The sequence below is a fragment of the Corvus kubaryi genome, unplaced genomic scaffold (genome assembly GCF_017639235.1).
Source record: "Corvus kubaryi isolate FWS band 111438036 unplaced genomic scaffold, C.kubaryi_AGA036_p1.0 65022, whole genome shotgun sequence".
NCBI classification, from domain to species: domain Eukaryota; kingdom Metazoa; phylum Chordata; class Aves; order Passeriformes; family Corvidae; genus Corvus; species Corvus kubaryi.
Window position 1 is genome coordinate 1 of NW_024581701.1, and position 22,168 is coordinate 22,168.

General features: G+C 39.1%; 1 protein-coding gene across 1 annotated transcript in view; it reads left to right on the forward strand.

Moving 5' to 3' along the window:
* Window positions 1-6: 6 nt before the first annotated feature.
* LOC121672873 (myotrophin) overlaps window positions 7-22,168 on the forward strand; it is a 30,689-nt gene continuing 8,527 nt past the window's right edge. Inside the window, exons 1-2 of the mRNA XM_042045774.1 lie at window positions 7-163; window positions 21,657-21,770. Of these exons, the coding sequence (XP_041901708.1) occupies window positions 92-163; window positions 21,657-21,770 (186 nt within the window). The 5' untranslated portion in view covers window positions 7-91. The remainder of the gene's footprint in view (window positions 164-21,656; window positions 21,771-22,168) is intronic.

Consider the following 22,168-nt stretch of genomic DNA (forward strand, 5'->3'; position numbering starts at 1 on the left):
CCCGCCGCCCGCGCCGCCGCCCGCGCTCCCGGGAGCTGCCGCCGGCCCCTCGCCGTCTCGCCCGCCCGCGTCCTCCTGCCCGGCGGCCGCGATGTCCGACAAGGAGTTCATGTGGGCCCTCAAAAACGGAGACTTGGATGAGGTGAAGGACTACGTGGCCAAGGTAGGAGGAGGTGGCGGTGGTGCGGGGTGGGGGAGGCGGCGCTGCGGGCGGAGGAGGGAAGGATGTGTGCGCAGCCCCCGGGATGGGGCCGGGGCGGCGGGAGCCGCGGCCTGGGCGGGCACGGGCGCTCGCTGAGCTCTGTGCGGAGCTGGGGGCCCCCTCCCCCTCCGCGGGGCCTCTCAGTTCCTGGGCTTCCTCCTTCCCTCCTGCCCCCAGCCGCCCCTCGCGCCTGCCGGTGGAGTTATTCTGTGTCAGTACGTGAAACTTAAATGGATTGACAGCCAGGATCCCAGCCCTGCCTCGCTGATCTCGTGTGGATTTGTGGCCTCGGTTTGGTTATCCTTCCCCCCTGTGCCTCAGGGCTCATCCTTAATAGGGTGATGCTAAGCTACCGGGTGTGCTGAGGCTTAATTCATTAACCTTCTGGGAAGTGTGTTAATACCTAGTTAGGGCGAATGCTGCAGGAACAGCAGACACCTGTGTGATGGTTGAACAGTCCTCAGGTACGTGGCAGTATTTGAAAGCTGCATTCTGTCCTCATTTGCCTTCTCCTGTCACTGAGGTGTGTGGGAAAAGTGCATACGGGCAACATTCTGCTTCAGTGAATCCTTACTGTTCAGGAATATTGTCTGGGAACTTTTACACCAGAGCAGAGGTATACATATAATTTACCTGTAATTATTTAGATGTTCAAACAAGTCAGTGATTGTCTTTGGGAACTTGACACATGCTGACACAACTTGCCGTGATGATTTAAGTCCTTTCTACTCCAGCTGTCAACTCACAAACTTGTAGCGCTTCTGGCAAAAAGAAAAGTGTGCAAGTACTTCTAGCTGCTTTAGTACAAAGTCCAACAGCTTAGCCTGAATAGTCTTCTCTGACAGTTCCAGCTAAGCTTCTGGACTTTGCATCGAAGTGGCTGTGCACTCACATGCTCTGTGTATAAAGTTCTTGAGGAAGTAGCTGGGAATAATGTAATTATCCCACTTCAACTGTTTGCTAAAGGCTGTGTACCTGTGTCTGTGTAATAAAGTTGGGTAGTCCATTGGTATGTCTAATATCGTCTCAGATCTGGGGACTTGCAGAGCATGTCATTAGCATATTTGGATTCTTCCTACAGCTTTTAAAGGATTTCCATGTGAATCTAGAAAATTCACTATACACTAATAATTACTGGATCCTTGTGTATCTTTTGCTGAGGCAATAACTTTGGTAATAACTGTCTTGGTTCAGTTTATATCTACAAGTTCACTACAGTACTAATTAGAAAGCTTTTTTTATATTCCCACTCTTCCTGAGTGGCATTGCGACTCATGTAGCAAAATGGATTTATGTGATCACTCTTCATCTGCTTCAGTGCAGAGTCAAATACTTGGTTCCATCTGCTACTGAAGGAGGCTTGAACCAGCCTGGATGCTGCTGTAGTAAAGAGGCTGAAGGCTGTCATCTAACTGCACTAATGAGGCAGAAATCCTTAAAAGAGAGATACTTACTGGGGTTAGATGATTCAAGTAAAAGAGGCCTGCAATCCTTGAGCAATCTTACGTTGCTTGTAATGTAGAAGGTGAATAAACTCTGGGAATTTTCTGTTGGTTTGTGATCTAATTGTAGTCATACTTTTCTCCCACTTGGAAGTATGTGTTCTGTCTTCAGTTGTTAACCTACAAGAAGTCAAATGTTTTCAGTCTTTTCTGTTTCTTTGACAGACTGTGGGCTAGTAAACTCTCAGGCTGGTTTCCTGTGGAAACAACGCTTATATAAGCAAGCTTTGACTTATCCTCATCCTTCCTAGTGGTTTGTTAAATTTTTTTGTCTAATTTTTTGTAAGTTTTACAGAGGTGCAGGTAGGTGGGTTTTGGGAAGGTAAATGAAATAGAGGTGGATGCCTTCAGGGAAGAAAAGAGTACAAGAATGAGTTTATGTTTTACTGTACAGCAGGAAATGTACATTGAAGAGGGGCAAGAGAACTCTGTAAATCATCTGAATGTAGGAGAAGCCTCAGCTGGAACTTCACATTCTCAGTTCTGAGATTAATGAATTATGTGAAGGCAAATCATGCTTTGGTAGCTAGAGTTCTCAGGAAAGTGTTCTGTGCTGTATGTTCTTTCTGACTTTGTTCCTTATCAGTTATGTGGCTTCTGCTCCCTGCTGCTTTCCTGCTCTTATGTATGATTTCATGTTCAGGAATTTTACTTATATAAACTTTGCAGTGGCAGAAATTTCCTCTCCCTGTAATGGGGGAGGCAGTCATATATCTTACAGACTTCATTTTCGTAAAATTCTTCCTTGTCTATCTTCCTGAAACTTTTGTTTCCCAACTTCTCATTTGTTTGGTTTCTTGTTCTAGTCTTGTTTCCTCATTATTTGTTTGGAAACAATACAGCCTTTAACTATAATCTTGCAGCTTTTCCACCAATTACCACATGAAGGGTTTGACCTCTGATTTTGTTTCATGTGTGAATGGCAAGGCTTGAAATGCTAACTAGATGAACCTGGGTGGTTTAAAAATAATAGTATAAATGGATGTTATCAGCGGAACTGTAGGAGTTGAACTCTTAATCAGCCATGACTTTTCTTCACTTGTGTGTAATAAGCTGTGGAGGTTCTGTCTTTAGAGTCATCTTTTTTGTTCTTTTATCTGAGGTTTGGTTAGTAAGTACCAGGGAGAATGTTTCTGCCACTTCAACAGTTCCTGGAGAAAGAAAGGATATAGAAACAGAAGCAAGAGTATCCATTTGCATTTTATGTATTTCTACATAGGGATCTTGCATTCTCCTGAACACACTTTCTTCAGGAAAAAAACTTTTCACAGAAAGAGTAGTTCTGAGGGGTGGCAATGAAACAGGCAGTGCCAAATGATCCTGCTTTGTTGCTTAGCAAAAGACATCTTAGTGCTGCTAGTCTGCGTTTGGCAGATATTGTTGGCTTCTATTTGATGAAAATATGAAAGATTATTTTTATCATTTGAATCGTCTTATAAGACTTCTTTCTGTTTCTGTAAGAGACATCATATTAGCATCTACATTTCTCAGCTTGCAACACTGTCAACTTTTTCTTTATGGTAAATGTAAATTTCTCCTGAAATACTGTATCTAGTGTGTTATGCCAACAGTTAAGTAGTGTCAGCTATTTTTATGATGACTAGATTAAAAAGTAGTTTTTACTGTTTGCTTTCTTTGATATCTTCCTTTTGAATATAGCCGGCATATGTTGGCTTCAGAGGTGCATACAGGAATCTAAGGGATTGAAGGAATTCTGCACTCTTCCCACATACATCCACTCAAATTTTTAAAATTCCTCAAGAAAGCAGAAACTTCCGTGGGAACAGATGAATGTGCAGTTTAATGGATGAGGAGGACCCACGCAGCTGAGAGAAATTTACCTCCCTCGAGGTAGGGAGTGGGTTAAAAAGTACTAGTTAGAAGAAGAGCAAGTTACATTAAGCCTACAGAATTTCTTAACATGAATGATGTTAGCTCTTTTTCCTTTTCTTTAGTCTTCTTCCCCAGTAGAATTAGATTAAACTATGCAGTTGCTTAGAAAGGACTTACTTCTCTGTCAGTATGTGCCCAAAGCATTTCCAATCAGCAGTAGATTTGAGGCTACGTACAATTTCTCTTACTCACTAGGCATAAAGTTTGTGGCAAGATAAACTTAGATTTGTAGGAAAGGCTTCAATAAAAGTTTGTTCTGAAGTAATTTCATCTCCTGTAGCTTAACTGAGAATTCCCCAGTTCATGAGCTGCTTTAATCCCTTACATCGTTTCCTAAACCTACCACTGCTTACAGTTAAGTTTGGTAAATCAACTAACCTAATACCATAAGAAGATAGGACAGGCAGCCAAACTGGAAGCACCAGATTTTTACTGCTCAGAGGACTGGGAGGTTGAAGTGATGGTTGGCTGTGAAATGGATGTTTGTAGAAAGTGGTCTAATAGGCACTTCTGGTGTGGAGTCTTGTTTTTTTTTAAATAACAAAACAAACAAAACCAAATTCCTGGAGGATCTCTGGTAACTCATCTGGACAACAGCTACCACCTATGTTGAGAAATGCATATGTCTTGAGAAATGCATAAAACTTGGCTACTGCTATAAACTAACTAGAGTGGCTAAAATTAAAAAAAAATGTTTAGAAGCAGCAGTCAGGGGTATAGTTAAGTGTTGTGAAAAAGAGAAGAGACTTCAATATATATCTGCAAGAAGAAAGATTAACATGGAGGAATAAATAGCTTTTAATTCTCGGAGGTAACCTCTGTTCTTTTCAGTGTCCATTCCAATGACTTCTACACCTTCAGTTACAAACTAAATGAAAATGAGTACTTAAATGGTTGCTATATATGGTGGATAACTTGGCTTACAGATAAAGCATACCACGGATACATTGAAATTCACCTTGTCTCACCATGCTGAATGCTGAAGTGTGCATTATTATTATTATGGCTACATTGATACCTGGATTGCCTCTGGTCGGGTAACAGGTTTCCTGCTCTTGAGTGACAGCCTGCAAGCCTGTCTGGATTACAGTGCAGGGTAGCTATACCTCACTAGTATGTCCAGGAGCATATCAGAGCTAGCCCTGACCTGGGAGCTGCTGGACTGAGCTTTTTCCCTGTGGGGCCTCTTGGATGTCTCTGTATTGTAACAACAATTCTACTATGTAGGTTTGTCTTTATCTGGAGATTCTAGGACTTCTGTTATTTTCCACTTGATTACTGTTGAGTCTGCTGAAGTGTGATTGCTAAAGATAATTCTGTTTTACTGCTTAGTTCTAATTAAACTTGGTGTTCAATTTACATTTTGCAAATTTGAACATGATGACCTGAATCTTTCTTTTATGTAACAAGAGTTGTTTGCTACTGTAAGCTGCTGTTAGTAGGTTTCATATTCATGGTGGAGTTTCTCTTAACTAAAATACCAGGAATGTACTAGAAAAACTTTCAGAAAAACACAGCACGGCTCCCACTTCTAAGTAGTGTGTACAATAAAATGAATGAAGCTGTTGAAAACCACCTCTTCAGGATGGCTAATTAATTTCCACAGTCTGATCCAAGAGAGTCTGAGGACATGTGGCAAAGAATTATTCACAGATATTAATAGTTTGTGCATCAGTTCTTAAGTAGTTTATAGGAACAGCATGGAGTAACAAACTTGCCTGTAAACCTGGCATTGCAGTGGAATGTGTGACTCAGTGCCTGAATGAACATCCCAGGATTCTCAAATCTGTCCTCTTTGTGAAGATACAGATAGAACTGATTCTTCATCCATTTCAATTTGAAATGTAAATGGAGCTCATTCCAGCTGCGATCATTTGAATGATCATGAATCTGGAACTGCTAAATGTAGTATTTTCTTTGAGGTGTTGATGTCAGGCTGTGGTGATTTTGTTCATTGAGTTCTGCTCTGAAAGTCTTGGTGGCTTTAACATATTGCCTAAGTGATTCATAATTGACCTTCCTATGCTTAAAAACCCCAAGTTAAGTACTTCCTCACTTGATTCTGTCTGGGCTGTTCTTACCATGCTGACTTGTCCTGTGCCTAATGTATGGTTGCTGCAAAAAGTAGAGTTATTAAGACCAGATTGTAATAAAACATTGAATTTAAACTTTTTTTTTTGCTGATGTGCTAATGTATTCCATTCCCTAAATTGAAAGCAAATTTTATCTCTGAAATGTATCCTGTTTTGTCCAAGTTTGTGGTATAGAGCATATGCATTCCTAAGTATGACAGTCAAAGTTGAGAATAGGTTATGAATAACAATCAGAGAATGCAGTGATGTGAGGAAAATATTTACTTCTACTACTGCTTTCCTTCTTTCTGCCCTCCCTTATTCTAACCATGTTTTTTTCCTCTTGTATCAGTTTTATCTTTAATAAATCCTTGTTTTTCAAGCATAGCTCAGTTAGTTAATTTTGACTTCAACAAGAAGGCTTACAGGAGATAAGCTAAGCTTTCTAAAAGTCCAAGAGAACAGTGAGTTCGCTAAAAGTCCAAGAGTTCTGCAGTGGTATGTATCTGTATCCATTTGGAATAGCATATGGAAAGTTGTGTTAGATGTGAAGATTGTGCATTGGATGTTGACTTGGGTACCATGGCGTTGGTGACTCATGCAGGCCACGTAAGTAAAAATACTGAATGAGTGGATCTTTCCCAATGCATAAATAAGGATTCCTTTGGATAGTTCTCAATAGACCAAACAACTTCCATGTGCTTTTTCTGAAGGACCGTAGGCTTAGCTGGTAAAATACCAAGACTTGAAGGTCAAATATTCTACTTAAGTTCAAGGAGAACATCATGGACTCAGGGTTCTCATGTCCAAGAATTTTTATGTCTGATCAAAGGTCAGAAGAGAAAATTTAGGAAAGATACAGAAAACCTGAGGTTGTATACAGCTGTATTGCTAAAGTCAGGGATACAGTTTTGTGTGCAGCATCAGTTGAGTTTAGAAGGGTTTTTTATGGCTTTATGTTTATGCTTGTTTGAACTTCTGAATGTGTCCATGCAAAAGTGTGAGCAAAGTTACTTCTTTCTACCTAATGTGCCCACTTCTCCAGTTGAAGGCTTGTGTTATTCCTAATTTTTCAACCCCTCCGTATCAAAATGAATGTTGAATTTCCCAGTACGATTCTGTGGAAAGAAGCAGTTGTCATTTCCATAGACAGATCTATTGCTAGGACAAAAGCATGAACTGGAATTAATAAGTCCCAATAACTGACCGGTTGGTTATACAACAGTTGTTTTTCTTACAAGTTGCAGTTTCAGCAGTTTTGAACAATTAGATGTTTTTCTGCTTTAGCTCATTATGAGGAGGGGCAGGTACAAATCAGTGCAGCTCATATTAAAATGAGTTTAAAACCTTTATTGGGGGCTGGGTATGATATTGATTTCTTTTTAATAGCATACTGGTGTTAAAGCCTGTGTTGATTGGGACCAGTGATGGCAAATTCTACAATCACATGCTAGAGATGGGGAGGGAAACAATACTTCCATTTAAATGATTAAGGAACTGGTATCTGTAGTGTTGCTGCCTTGACTTGGAATGCAATCAGTACTAATAAGTCTTACTGAACAAGCTACAGTTCTCCTCTTAATTCTCTGTTTCATTGGAATGTACTCGTGTGTGTTTTGTGGGGGTTTTTTTTGTTGTGGATTTTTTTTATTTGGACTTCTCCCTCCCCTTCTTTTTAATAAAGACGAGGATAGCAAATAATTTGTTTCCCCAAAAGCAACTGAAATTCTGATGAAAGAGAGTAGGAAGGGAAAGAAAAATATGGTCTTGAAAACTCATAATGCACATGAAATACGGCTTTGAAGTAGCTGGGGGGACTTGGGGTTTGGTGCTTTTAGCACTTTGCCCATTTTTAGAGTCTTTGTTAGTATTTCTTATGCAATGTAATTCTGTAGCTCGGTTCAGATACACTGTCTGCCAAGGGCATTGCATATCTCCAAAGAAAGAATTTATGTGTCTTTCTTGCTGCACCAAGAATTAAAATATGCAGTTTTGTCTTCACTTATATACATTGCTGCCTTCCTCGCTGGTTACAGGCCAGAAGGGAAATGGGGAAATCATTTTACTTAGCTTTCATCCATGCTTTGGAAATCAAAGAGAGTAATTGCACGTGATGGCTAATAAACTGAGCAGACCAAATCATCACTGCCTAGGTGTTCTGGAGACGGCCCTGTCACTCTTTTCAGCCAAAGTTCAAAGAATGTTCTGAGTCAGTTTATACAACAAAATTGTGTGCTCAAAGTTTCTGATGAGCTAAGATCGAGTCTTGATAATTGCTGTTGAATGACTGATATTGTCGTTTCCCAAACTCGGGTCGTTTATGAACTTGCTTTTTAACACACGTGTGACCTATAAATTAGTGATTACCTTCAAGCAGGAAAGATGAGCTGTTAGGCCATTTGAGACAACAGATAGAGAGCTGTCCATAGAACAGTTACCATCAGCATCTCTCATTTAAACTGATTTGTTAATGACACTATGAAAGCAAATACCATAGGCAATAAATGTTTAACAAGTATTTTTCTGTTCGTTCAAAAATACTTTCAGTGCTTGATTCAGGTAATGCAATTGAAAGTCCTTAAATAAAAAAGTTTAGGAGAGTTCCTGTGAGGTGCGATCTGCATCTCTCTGTATGCCCTGTATTAAAAAAAACCAAACAAACTCACAACAAATAACTTCAATATTACTTCTCAATAACTTCAATAATACTATTAACTGTTTCTTGGCTAAAGTCATGGATGTTTAGCAAGGTTTAAAAAACTTGAATTTGGGTTGTGATAAAACCAGCAATTGTCTGTTATTTAAATTTATCTTGGGCATAATGGCAGTAAATATAATTACTTTCAAAATAGACTCCTCTAATGAGAGTATAATATGAAATACAGTCTTTAGTTCCTGTCCTGTGACAAGTTAGTAGACTGTATTTACTAAAGCATTTTCAACAGTAATTCCTGGAAATCTGGAGAAAATACCTTAACTTTTGTAGGTGGATTATTTCAAACTTAAAAGTGCAATACCAATATTTGTAAGTTTTAATAAAAGTATTACAGTGAAGCTGAATATTCCAAGCGTGTCTAACTGGTTTAGGGAGCCATTCTGTAGTTGTTAATGCATATGTTTTTAAGTATATACTGCTTAGAAAGCAGCATTTATTTTATGGATGTAAAAATAGCTCTTCTGATCAAGTTTTTTTGCTTCCGTGTTTTGTTGTTGCATTATTCCATTCACCAACTGCTTCATCATGTCAACAAAACTCTGTGTTAAGGCACACAACTTCTAGAACTCATTAATGCTGCTTTTGACATTTCATATCTTTTTATGCATTGCTGAATGAAGAAAATGTAAATTCAATGTGCACAGGAAAATAATGCATGTTAGTCTTAAAGGAATACCTATTTAGAAGCTAAGCTTCATTGCTTTGGATTTGATAGAACACTTGATTTTGCCTTGGACATACCTTTTGTTCATTTTCTGGAGAAGTAATTCGTGCTTATGGTGCTAAGCCCCAGTTAACGCACTTGAATTCAGGGGTTTTTCAACCACAGCAATAATCTTTGGGAGGTACACTCGTCTTCCTGTTTATTCTGTCATATCTTCCTGATACAGTACAACCTGAGCTTTGAGAATTCACATTTATTATTGTTGCGGGGTTTTTTAATTACTGTGTCTTCAGATCATGCAGAGAATTCAAAGTATCAAGCTGGCATCTATTGAAACTGAAACTCAGTAGCTGGCGCCGAGTGTTTGCCTCAAAGGAAAACATCCACTTCCTGTTCGTTCCTGGGACAAACATGTCCTGAGCAGTTTAATGCAGAACTTGGATGTGGGTTCCTCCAGAAACTGAAAGTGTTTTAATTGGGAGTTAACAACTCAGTGCAGACTGCATGGTAATGGCTGGGATCCTTTGCTCAGCTGCTTAAGTTTTGGAGCAATTTCTAGCATGTTAAGCTTGATTTTGTGTGAAACTGTAGGATCAGATGTTTTGTAGATTTTTCTGTTTTCATAGTGTTGTCTGTTGTCAGTTTGCTGATGGTATGGTACTGAATTACTGAGACAATTACTGCTCTGATTCTTGGTTTAGATGTGGTTGATGGCTCCTGTTTAGAAATCATCTTGCATGCGTGTGGGCTGGAATATCTTCTCCTTAGTATACCCTTAGAGTAGGTGTCATCCAAACCGCATCGTCCAAAATGCAGTGGTAAAACACAGTCTGGTCAGTCACTTCTGGAATGAAAAATCCAACGGTTTTAGGCCAGCCCAGTGTTGCCTATGAAAATGGACATTGCACTGTGTTCAGTAGATGCAGTACTTAACACATCTCTTTAAAGTGAACGTTAGGCTTATGTCAACTTAAGGTACAAAGCTGTTAGATTGATCTGCAGTTCTTTCAGAATTAATGGTTAAAGGCTTTTATTGATGTTTTGCCCCCATATCGTACCTGGTAGGCGAGTCCTGATGCTTTAACTGAAGCGTTTTAACTTTCACTCCAAATTCTAACAGTCTTTCTAAGCAGAGACAGTGGAAAGTGTCTGATCTTTGATTGTTTCAGTTCATGATCCAGAATATTTGGTGCGCTTTTATCAATTAAAGAGGTAATCTGAACAGAGTAATAATACCTTTGTCTGCAACAGTTTATGGTGTCAGAACTAGTTGCTGCCATTACTCTGAGCTGTTGCCTAACTAAGAAACAGGTGCTTTTGGGCCAAACTTATAGATGGAAATTCATAGGAGCTGAGAGAAGCTGCACAACTAGGCCCTTCATTCCTGTTTCATCCCTTGCTAGTGCAAATAGTGAGTGGGTTACATTATTTCTCGCTCAAGTCTTGCACAGATTAAGGATTTTGGGAAGGGGAGAACAACTGTTTTCAATAACGTGTGTTTAGCACATCTTTGAAGCTGGGATTGTAGCACAAGCTTCTAGAAGCTGTAGCTAGGAAACAGTTGGTTCATTACTGTTCTACAGAACAACTCATGTACCAGGTTTGTTTGTCTCCCAAAATGCTGATACAACTGAAGCACAGATGGCTCAGTAGTTCAGTTTATTTAGCAGTTGTTTCTGGAATTGTATTCGTTTTACTGAGACAAAGGACTTCAGATTGCATTTGATTATGGTGGGTAAGCTAGATACTTGTTTTCCACTAACAAAACCTGAAAAGTAAGCCTTGGTAAGCACCTTTTTGTTGGCTTAAGCCACAACAAGTGTAGCAGTGCTTTAAAAGCTTTTCAGAGTTCTTTAGATACCATATCAAGACAGGCAAAATTCATCATCAGGTTCATAATTCATTTTCTTAACTTTTATAGACCAACTATTGGTGTTATTATTAGCAATTAAGGCTTCTCCTAGAGTAGAGAATTGCAAAGTAGATATCCATTTTTTACATGGACATCTACATCTGTCTGCTCTGGTTGTAAACCTTGCTGTAAAATGCTAACTGGGAAGACACACACTGTCCTCAGAACAGAAACCTCTTTTGGATAAACTGATGAGGGTCTTTTTGGGGGAATGTTGTGCTGAAATTCTTTGAGTAGCCTTTTTTTCATCTTTTTAAAAATGGAAACTCAGTTGGATATTGCAGGCAAAACTAATAGCAAATACTAGAAGTGAATCCAGAAAAATAAGGAAAATTTGATACTTGTGTCTGCAGCCTTTTCCGTAGGATTTAACTTTCTGTATTCAAGTTCCCTTCTCAACATCTGCTAACTTGGATTTGGTTTTTGATCACTATCTGCAGGATTTTTTTGGTATTTCTGTTTGTTTCAGTAAGATGTGATAAGGGGGAGGTGTAAAGACAGCTTGTCCCATATATTCCCCAAAGCATGCAGGGTAGAAAGAAGACATCTGGGAGAAAATTCCTTTTTCCCTCAAATTATAACATTTAGAGGACAGGGAATAAAACACCAGAAGTGTTGAAAAGATGTTATTTAATATCTCTGAGGGTAAACACAAAAATAATCAGTAGGACAGCTTGACTAATGCAGTTACTCTCAGCTGTTAAACAAAAACCAAAGGACTTCAAGGTTTTCTGAAATTCTCCAAGTGGAAAGTAGTTATCCCATACAATAAATCTAGGTCATTTGCTTCAGTTCAGTAGTCCACTCAGGCTACCATTGGAAAACTACTGGAATGGTCAGAATACGCTCAACCACTGAGCAGCAACAGCAGTTGTCTCTCTGTGCAGGCTGAATGAGGCCAGGGTACATTTACTTTTTTTGGGGTGGACCGAAGGTAAGTAATTTTTTAAAATGTAGGGGATTCACATGAAAATTTGGATCCGGCACAAAATTTTTGCAGTTGCCATTGGAAACTGCCTACTTAGAGTTACAGTGAGTTGATTTCCTCGGCTCTGGCAAGATCTTACGGCGAGTTTTTAACTGAAGAAATCGGCTTCAAAATCATCAACGATTCACAGTTTACAACATTAATCTTTTTACTTCCCTTTCTGCTCTCTGGACTTAACCCAGACTTTGAGTTATTAGTTATTTAACCAGGTTCCACTCTTGCTCTTGGTTTGAATATTATTGACAAGTAGGGAAACAGGGTCATTTTTCTTGTGAATCAGAAGATAGAGACAAGAAAACTTGAGACTCAATAAACTTGCTGAGCAGAAATGATAAAATACTGTTGCTTCTTCGTAGGCCTCCTGCATTGTTTCAGTAGTTTTTTCAATACAGTGGGTTGAGTGGAAATGTGAAATTTATCTTCTCCATCTGCTCTGCCCAGTTCTTAGGTCTGCAGTACCTGAGGCATCATATGTCAAGAGGTTTCTCTCTTAGAGGAAAAAAAATGTACAGAAGTTTAAATTATATGCTGCACTGACTTGTTTTGAGCTTGTCATTTGAATTGTTTTTGCTCTTAGTTAATAAAAACAGATGGGAATGTGAAAACACATTAGACTAGTGTTATGTTGAAATACACAAAAGATTACAAAAATGGTTTCCTTGTCTGAAGTACTGAACTGGTGGTTCAGTTACCTTCAGATTTGTATTAAGGCTGATGATGTGAGGGTCTGTCTACTGGATAAATGTAAAGCTGTGTCAGTTCCTGTCATAGAGGCAAATATTTAACCTCTCTACCCAACAAAAAATGCTTCAGGCTGGTGCTTGTTTCAGTTAGCATAAGAAAATATTTAAAGGAAATTGTATAACCAGCTTGGAAGAAGAAATTAATTTATTTTCTCTTCTACTCAAAGGTGTTTAGAGTATTCAGACCTGTGGAAGTGCTAGTGTGGATTGTGGTTGGCTAAATCAGTTTGTCTTGGCAAGAATGAAAACTACTTCATCAAAGTCAGTGCTGCTTTTTAGCCTTGGAGACTGTTCTGTGGGGTGGGGGCAAAAGTTGGACTACAACACTACTCAAAAGACTGGATGGAATGTTGTGGGATCACTGAAGTGAAGGCCTAAGGGCGACTATTTTTGTGTAGCAAGCTGTGTTAAGACCTGGTATTCTGCAATGCTGTCAGATTTCTTCAACATATTCTATAAAAATACATCTCTTGGGTTTGTAGGTGCCTTTTGTTCCAGTTTGCAGTTAAGGTTGGCAGTGCGTGAATCAGTGCTTTAGGAGAGAACAGGTTTACGGAATGGAATCCATACAGAACCACTCCAGAGGCAGACACTGAGGAGTAGGAAAGCACTCTTCTTCAGGGTCACATGAGAAATCTAGTCCTTCTGCACATAAACCCAAGGATTGTTTCAATAGTGATAAAATTCCAATAGTAAAGAAACTGAGGTAGTAGCAGTTGAGTTTTCATTGGTAAAACTCAGCTTACTGTGTTGGCTTTTTGTGTTTGAACTCATAATATTCAGTGTTAGGTCTTCTCAAGTCTTCAAAGTTAATTGAAAAACAGAGTATTTGTGGTTCCAGTTCTGTGCTTGAACAACTGATTTGTGGAAGAATAATTCAGGGGAGGAAACCTATAAAATTTGTTGCTGTGATGAAAGATCAGCTTGCCTTTTGTTATTTCATAGAATCATAGAATGGTTTGGGTTAGAAAGGACATAAACATCATCTAGCTCCAACCTCCCTGCCATGGACACAGACACCTTCCACTAGACCAGGTTGCTCAGAGCCCTGTCCAACCTGGCCTTGAACACCAGGGATGGACCATCCACAACCTCTCTGGGCAACCTGTTTCAGTGCCTCACCACCCTCATAGTAAAGAATTTCTTCCTAATATCTAATCTAAATCTTTCCCAGAGCTGAACACCGCACTCCACGTGAGTGAAGAGGGGAAGAATTGACCTGCTGGCCCCATGGCTTTGGGTCCAGTCCGTGATACATTTGGCTTTCAGGGCTGCAAGCACCCTTTGCCAAGACATCTCAAGCTTCTCCTCCACCAGCACCCCCAAGTCCTTCTCCCCAGGACAGCTCTCAATCCAGTCTCTGCCCGGACTGAACGTGTGCTTAGCTGTACGTGTGCTATTTGAATACAGTTGAGATGTTACTGCAGCCTTTCTAAAGCAAAGAAGCTCAAGATCCTTCAGGGGCCTTTCTTTAGAACCCAGAATTCCCTTACATGAGAGCATGAGAAATGCTGAGTGTTTTTCAATGCTGAAGCTTGCATCCTGGGGCACATATTTTGAGGAATCTATAACCAATACACAGAGCTACTCAGAAGGGGCAAGCAAAATGGTCCAGTGGAAGGAATCTAGAAACATTGTACAAATACGCCGAGATGGAGGTATGACAGCTGAAATTCAATTGACGTTAGTAAGGAACCTGGAAGGCACAGGAAGATCTGTAGCTACTGCTTTATGGAGCAGAGCACCTATTGATAAAATTATAAAAGCTTTTTTACCTCAATTTTTATTGGTAGATGAAGGATGTACAAGCTGATGCTGTTAGAATTGTGGTAGTTTGTTTTCTGGGGTTTTGTTGTTAGTTTTTTTGGGTTTTTTATTTTTCCCTGAAGAAGGTAAAGGGAAAATTTTATTATCTTTCTGTAAAAAGGGTAGGATATAGAGAAGTTTGCTTAGTTGTGCACAGTGAAATTGTAAGAGACAACAGTTCAATTTGAAATGTGAGAAATTCCAATTAGGTGTAAGAGAAAAAATACTTCCCTGTGAATATGACCAAACCCTGGGAAGGGCTTATGCCTGGAGGGTTTGTCTAGTCCTCAGTCCTCAGAGGTCTGTGGAACTCAACTGAGCAGCCTGATCTGATTGGACCTTCTCTGAGCAAATGCTGGACTACATAACCTCCAGAGTTCCCTTTCAGCCATAAATAGTCTGTAATGACATGAGTCACTAGACTGACAAGCTTGTAGAATTAAACTGTCCTTATATTTTTAGATTATTAGTCAGATTTCAGGAAGTGTAGTATTTGAGTTTTCCCTCGTTACCACCAGTGTTTAATGACCCATGGATTAGCTGCATAAAAACATGATCTTGTTTTTTCTGTTTGAGTAAGGACTGAAGTTTTTGCTTGGCTTACAATATTTTTAAGCCCACAGTTATTTTAGAAATTGCAGAATGATTTACCTTGTGTGTAGAAGATGGGTTTTTCAGTTGTTTCTGCTGTATTGTTTTTAAGGGTTCTCAAGGTGTTTACATCCTCAGTCCTAGAGAGGTAACTTTTGGTTAGGTGAGCCCCAGAGCTGATGTAGCAGCAGTAAACACTTGAAAACTCTGTGAACATACAACTGAAACAAAGGTAGGTTAAGCAGTAAAGTACTTTGGCTTAAGTACTTAGAACACAAGCATTCTGAGAATTTAAGTAGAATGGCAAAAATAGCAATGTATTTTCATCTTCAGAGTATTTACCTGGTGTTTGTGGATTTTTGGGGGGTGGGGGAGTGGGGTTGTGGGGTTTTTTTAAAGTCTTTCCAGTGATTAATGAATCTGGAGAATGACTGAAGGGGTGTGAGCGGACTCAAACTCTGAGAAAATGAAATAGAGTGTTTGGGGAAGATTAAGACACAATCAGTTCCACTGTGGAAGTGCAAGATTGTTTTCTAAACTGTTTGAGTATATGGCTAATAATTTTTTCTAAGGTATGATTTGTCCAAGCTTGCTCTCCCTTCAGATCACTAAGGAATACATAGTTCTAAAGTGATTTCAAACCTCAGTTTACATATGTTCCACTTCAAAACATAGAACTTAACATTTCAGGCACTTTGTTTGATTTAAAAACTAAAAATTACTTACATTGGAGGGAAAGATTTCATTCTCTGGATACCAATATAATTTCTGTTGTAGCAAAACATGTCTTGAGATTGTATCCAGCACTACAAATTACAGTTTACTTCTGCCATCTTACTTAATCTCTTTGAATTTTTAAAAATAAGTAATACAACCAGCATGAACAAAGGCTTGTGGGGAAGACAGTAAATATGAAGCTTTTGGAAGTAGTATTTTCAATATGCAGCAAGATAGTCAAAATATCTCATCCATAGGGCTTAAACTTTTCCTTATAGAAAGAGAATTTTTCCCTCTTCCTCTTTACCACTGAGATAGCAATGATAAAGTTGTTGCTTTATTTAAAATGTCAGAGTTATCTAGTACACTGTAAGGATGGCCATCCCTTGTATGCAAAGAGGTGGAAGTTATGCAACAGACTGTACAGTGAGTTATTTGCTTTCCTAGAATAATGAAGGCAGGAATTACACAGTAGTTCCTACAAGATGCTTCCCTGCACTCTAAGGACATCGGACTGCATGGAATCTGATTTCCTTCATTAAAACTAAAATGAAAGGTATGCATGAAATGGGGAGATGCAGTTATTTTTGCATGACAGGATAAGTACAGATGGGGATATGGAGTTGTTTCTAAATCTGAAAGAGCATTTTAATGCCACCAGTATTACAGGCACTGCTCTACTAATACAGTTAACCTATGCAATAGGATTTAATGAGGCCGCAATTTTCAGTTTCTATTCCTGTGGTAGAACTGCAGTGTAAATCCCAGCTACTAATTTCTGGTGTGTTCAGGTGCCAAGTCATGGAACAGATGAAGGAACAGATTCATCAGGGAAGAAGAAAATTATCAAATAAATTCTCGCATTGGTTAGTTCCCTCATTGGATTCATCATTCAGCTTCTAATTCTGGTGTGGGGGTTGGAAGGGTCAAACTGTGGCTGGAAGTAGTGAAGCTGTTGCTGCCACATGGGAGGAAAATTGGTGCTAAAGTGGAGGGTGAGCTGAGACATTCATAGCCTGGCAGTAATGTTCTAGAGCAACACTTCTGACAAAGCACAGTGCTCACGTGAACACCTGGCTCAGGTTTGGTTTCAGTTCCTGTGCCACTGCAAAATAAGCCTGTGCTTGAAGCACCTGGAGTGTGCTGTAGGGGTGCTAGATGAGGTTGAACTTGAGTTTAGCTCATTTGGCTTTAGAGTTGATGCTTCTGCAACTGGCAGGAGCTGGGAAAACAGGGAGTTGGCAGATTAGGGGAGACAAAGGGAGGCATGGAATACAGCCTTGTGTAATAAAGGCTACAGAAAGGCACGGGCTGTTGAAGGATGGAGTCAGTTTGGTGTGGTTAAATAATCTCCCTGGAAAATAATGAGCTTTAGAATTTATACTTTATGACTAAACTTGTTCATTCAACATTTTCATGGAGCTGATGTCATAATGTGCATTAGGGACAAACTCTGATTAATAAGGGCTGCAAAAGAAAAAGGAATTAAACTTGGCACAACTTATGGAGGGTAGCTGTTAAGGTGCAGATCCTTCCAGATTACTCTGGGACATCCGTCAGGTGTGCAGGAGGGCAGCTTGGCTGTCAGGAACTCTTCTCTAAGCTCAGGTGGGAAGAGGGGAAGCATAAAAATTGGAGTTGAGGGTGGATACCCAAGAAGAATATAGGCACTTTCCCAGGGTGTGCAGGGATGGAACTAAAAAATCCAAAGCCTTGACTAGAGCTGAAGTGGAAAAGGACATGAGATATAATGAGGGATTTTGTGTAGGTATATTGGCAAGAGAAGGTAAAGCATGAAAAATGTGAGAGAGAGGGTAATGGAAGAATTACGTTCAAGAGTAGCTAATTTTGACAGTATGCCCTTAAGAAATTAGGTAGAACAGATCTTTTTATGGATTAAATTGCTCCATTACAGAAAGTGGGTGATAGTTGCATTCAGAGGAAGCTGTAATGAATCCTGCTCTTAAAAAGCAAAGTTCTTAAAAGTATTTGGAAGTGAGCTTCCAGTTTTTATTTTCCTGTCCTTCAGTGAAAAGTTGATCGCCATGTTTCAACTGACATTGATACTTAAAGACCTTCTAATTGAATATTCTCCTGTTATCCATTTTATGTGACTTTTTGAAATAGGGCATAAAAGTCTTCTTTCATGTCTTCTTGTTTAGTAATTGGAGATTCACAGAGGCTTTTCTTTACCTGTAATCAGATTTTAATAGAGGGGATTGTAGCAAATACCTGGGAACTGCTGTTTCTGATGGTTCATGTGTTGAACCGGTTTTTAACATTATTGCATAGCTGGTACCCTGGGTCTTTGATCTGAAAAGAAAAATGGTACTGATGTGGTTTATGCCAGACTTAGCCTTAAACGGCTGGCTAACTAAACTCAATGTATTCTGCAAGTTCATTGAAGAGGTGATCATGTCTTTTCTTTTGCATGGGAAAATTACTTTTTGAAGCTGTGCACAAATACTTGCGCAATTGTTAGTGAATTTGTGAGTCTACTCTAGAAAGTGAAAATAAATAATCTTCTTTCAGGAGTAGCATGACCTTTGACTGAAGCTATGTTTTATTTTGAGGGTGATACCATTCCTTGATCCTGGCTTAATTCTATCTCCTTCAAAGTACTCTCATAACTATTAACCTTGTTGCTGCTCTGTTAGACTCTAGAAGATGGCAGAAGTCCCATAAAACTTCCTTGAAGAATTGTTCTGTCACTTTTGGTCTAGTGCACGGAGGATTTTGCACCTGTAGGTGTAAAGGAAAAATTATGCTCCTTTTTGTCAGTTCGTGTGGATTCTGACCATATGCCTCTGCAGGATATGGTAATTTTTCATGTAAACATTCAGCAGCTTAGTTTCAGCCCACCAATATATTGGTAACACTTTGCTGTCTCAGAGTTCAGTATTGAGAATTGTCACATCCTAAGATTGCTGATACCCAAGTTCCTAACATTCAGTATGACATGTTTGGCTAGTATTATTCAAAACCACAGTAATTTTGGAAAACTTTACATAGAGAGAACTTTTTTCTTTGAATCCTTACCGGGGTGCTGTTTCCTGCACCGACCTATGACAGGGCTTGAGAGACCACATTGTCTCATTGTGCTGACATAATTAGTCAGACCTTCACCAGAGATTTACTATTTTTGAGGGGGGGCTCAAGTCTTTATCTTATGCTTAAAGATTGAGTTACAACCCCCCTGCTGTGGGCAGGGGCACCTTCCACTACACCAGGTTGCTCAAAGCCCCATCCAACTTGGCCCTGAGCAGGGGAATTGGAACTTGATATTTAAGACAACTTCAATATGTACTCCTGTACTGTGTAATGTGCGCATTACAAAACATACCCCAATGGAAATTATGAAAAAATGGAAATTAAACATGTGCTAAAGATGAAATAAACGCTACTTTTACATTTTATTAATAGTTCAAAATACATTTTCTTTTCACACCCCAGTGGATTTTCTTGCACACCTCTCTGGGTTTTCATACTCCACTTTGGAAACCACTGCTTGCCCTACGGAGAGATGCCCTGGGCAGTATAAATAGATCTAAAGCCCAGAGAGAAATTATCTGAAGAGGCCTGCAAGTTTTTTGATGTATATGTGTTAGTGACTGCATTTGAAACAAGTGGTTTTGCCAGAGTTTGATCCCTCTATCTTAAATACATTGGTTTATCTTCCCTTTGTACTTCTATATTTCTTGGACTGGCAGTAGGAAAGGCCAAGTAAAGCTTTATAACATTCAGTGGTCTGTTGTACAGTGGCTTTTCACACCTTTGAAACAACTGGATATTTGACTTGGTTTTTTGCAAAATATAGGAGTACTTGGGTTTTTTTCTTTAATTTTTGTAACTTACATAATGTCTTTGTTCTGTTAATTCAGACTAAAGTGTCTAACTTTGAATGTTGATGATATGTGTTCCCAGTGCCAGTATTCAATGCCATGTAACCTACATTTGGGACATAGCTATTTGCAGCCTTTTTGCTAGATAGTCCCCTATAAAAAAGTTTTCATCATCTTTACAGGGATCTTAAAAAAACTAGGAGTTCAAGTGGGTTTTCTTTCCCCTCTGAAAGTTCATTGTCCAACAGGAATTTATTCCACAGCCAGCTTAGGAGAGAACAGAGGATCTTTGTTTTATTCTTTAAAAACAAAGAAAAATTACTACAGTATAAGCCAGTGAGCCAAATAATATTTATAGGATTAAAGAAGTGAGAGCTTTGCTGGACTGTCCTAATCTTAAAATGTGATGATTCTAACTTTCCTTTGGAATGTGAACTTTATGTGCTGTCCCAGGACTTAGCTTGCCTGCCCTTCTCCCATGCTCCTATATTTACTGTGTCTCGGCATGTGTCAGACTTTACAAGGGTTGGTGAGACTTTTTGGGTTAGTTATTATATGGCTTTCATGAGGCTGGCTCTGCAAACTTGTGCACCCAATCCCTAATGTATCAGCAAACATGATAGGTTATTTAAATGCCAGTTGTTTTAAAATTGATGGGAAATGTCCATGAGCAAATAAAAGTATGGGTAGAGTTTAATGTTCAACATAAGTACATGGTGCTTCCTTATATGCTTTTTCAGACTATTTATGTTCTATTAGCTTACTTTGATCTGGATGATTTTTTTTTTTATTGGAACTTAATGAAATTCAGCAGATGAGAAGCTACATCACAATGCTATCTGCTACAAGGGTATATTATGAATAATTGAATTGAGAGGAGAATAACGAGGTCATCTTGTCATTTGACTAGTAGTGTAAATCTCTGATTATATAGAACATCAAAAGCAGAATAAGATTTCCTTCTGGCAATCTTCTCTTCCATTCTTAGAAGGAAAGTAATGTCTGGAAGATATATGTCAATCCCTCTATTCTGTGCACTTTCTAGAAATTTGGGACAGGAGTGAGGGAACTGCAGGGGCTCCATAGAGAAGTATGAATTGGTGCTGCAGCTGAAATCTTCTGATTGTTTTTCTGTGGAGGTGCAGGGCTTTGAGGTATGATGCTAAATTTAGCCACTTCCTAAAATACTAAGATTCCTTGCACATAGGAATGAGAAACCACTTACCACACAGCTTGTCTGTAGTTGGTTTCCAGTAACTTCTTGACACTAATGAAGGGCAGTAAATCAGTTTATCCTTAGTTGCACAACCCAAGGTGAGGAAACAAAGCTGATTAGGCACTCAGTAAATTAAATTTTGTTTACGCCTTAAGAGATGTCTCAATCCACTCGTATGAGAGGCATTAGAATACAACTTCCTGTGGCCTGATTTGGTTGACTTTTCAGACTTGTTTGTATCATGTAGAATTGGGAAGTGCTATTTATAAAACAGAGTGGTTTCATAATTGGGTTTTAAATTATGGATGGCCTGGACTCACTTGCTGGTAGTTACGATGCTGACTTATTTCTATGCAGCTGGTTTCTCACTATGCAAAACTTCAATATTCAAGGAAGCAGATAAAGGAACTTCAATAAAGTAACTTAGCCACATAACTTTGATCCCAGTTGTGAGGCAGGAGAAGCAGAATGAGCCACAGAGAGCATTTTGTACAAGCTCTAATGATATTTTAATTGGTTTGGGTTATTTTAAATCATCAGTTACCTAGTGCACTTGGTACCTCTTACACCTGAGATGCACTATGGAAGAAGGGATCGAGGTTGTCTTACAGTCATAAATGCAGATGTGAGGGAATAGAAATCGAGTGACTTAATTTTCATTTTTCTTGGGCAGTGACTGAAATATTTGGGTGGAGCATTCTTCAGCATGTTTGAAGGTGTTGGATTTCTTTCAGGTTCTTCTTGATGCGTTAGCTCTAAAATTCTGCTGATTAGATTATGTTTATATTGAAGGGTGAAGATGTCAACCGGACACTTGAAGGTGGGAGGAAGCCTCTTCACTATGCAGCAGACTGTGGACAGCTTGAGATTCTGGAATTTCTGCTCTTGAAAGGAGCTGACATTAATGTATGTATTAATGGATTTGCAAACAGATCTTAGGGTCTTCCCACACACACAGAAGGGATTGGTGTAAGTGCCTAAATGGTTGATGAAAGATACAAATCAAGCTAAACAATTGATGCATTTAAAAGTATTTGAGAGGTGGATTCTAGAGATTAGAAACTTAAAATTATGTTGATGAAATGTTTTGATTATGTTTGGAAACACTGGAAAAAGTTGTTGGTAGCTGTAAAAAGTTGAAATTTAATTTGATCACAATTAGAAAAATGAATCCAGTTATCACATCAGAATAATGTTTACAATGCATATTGGCATTTGTTGGAAGGGATTCCAGAAGACATCCTTGGCCAGGGCAGGATCAGCTGTTTAAATTAGTGTGCTTTTTTTCTTCTTTGGAGACATTC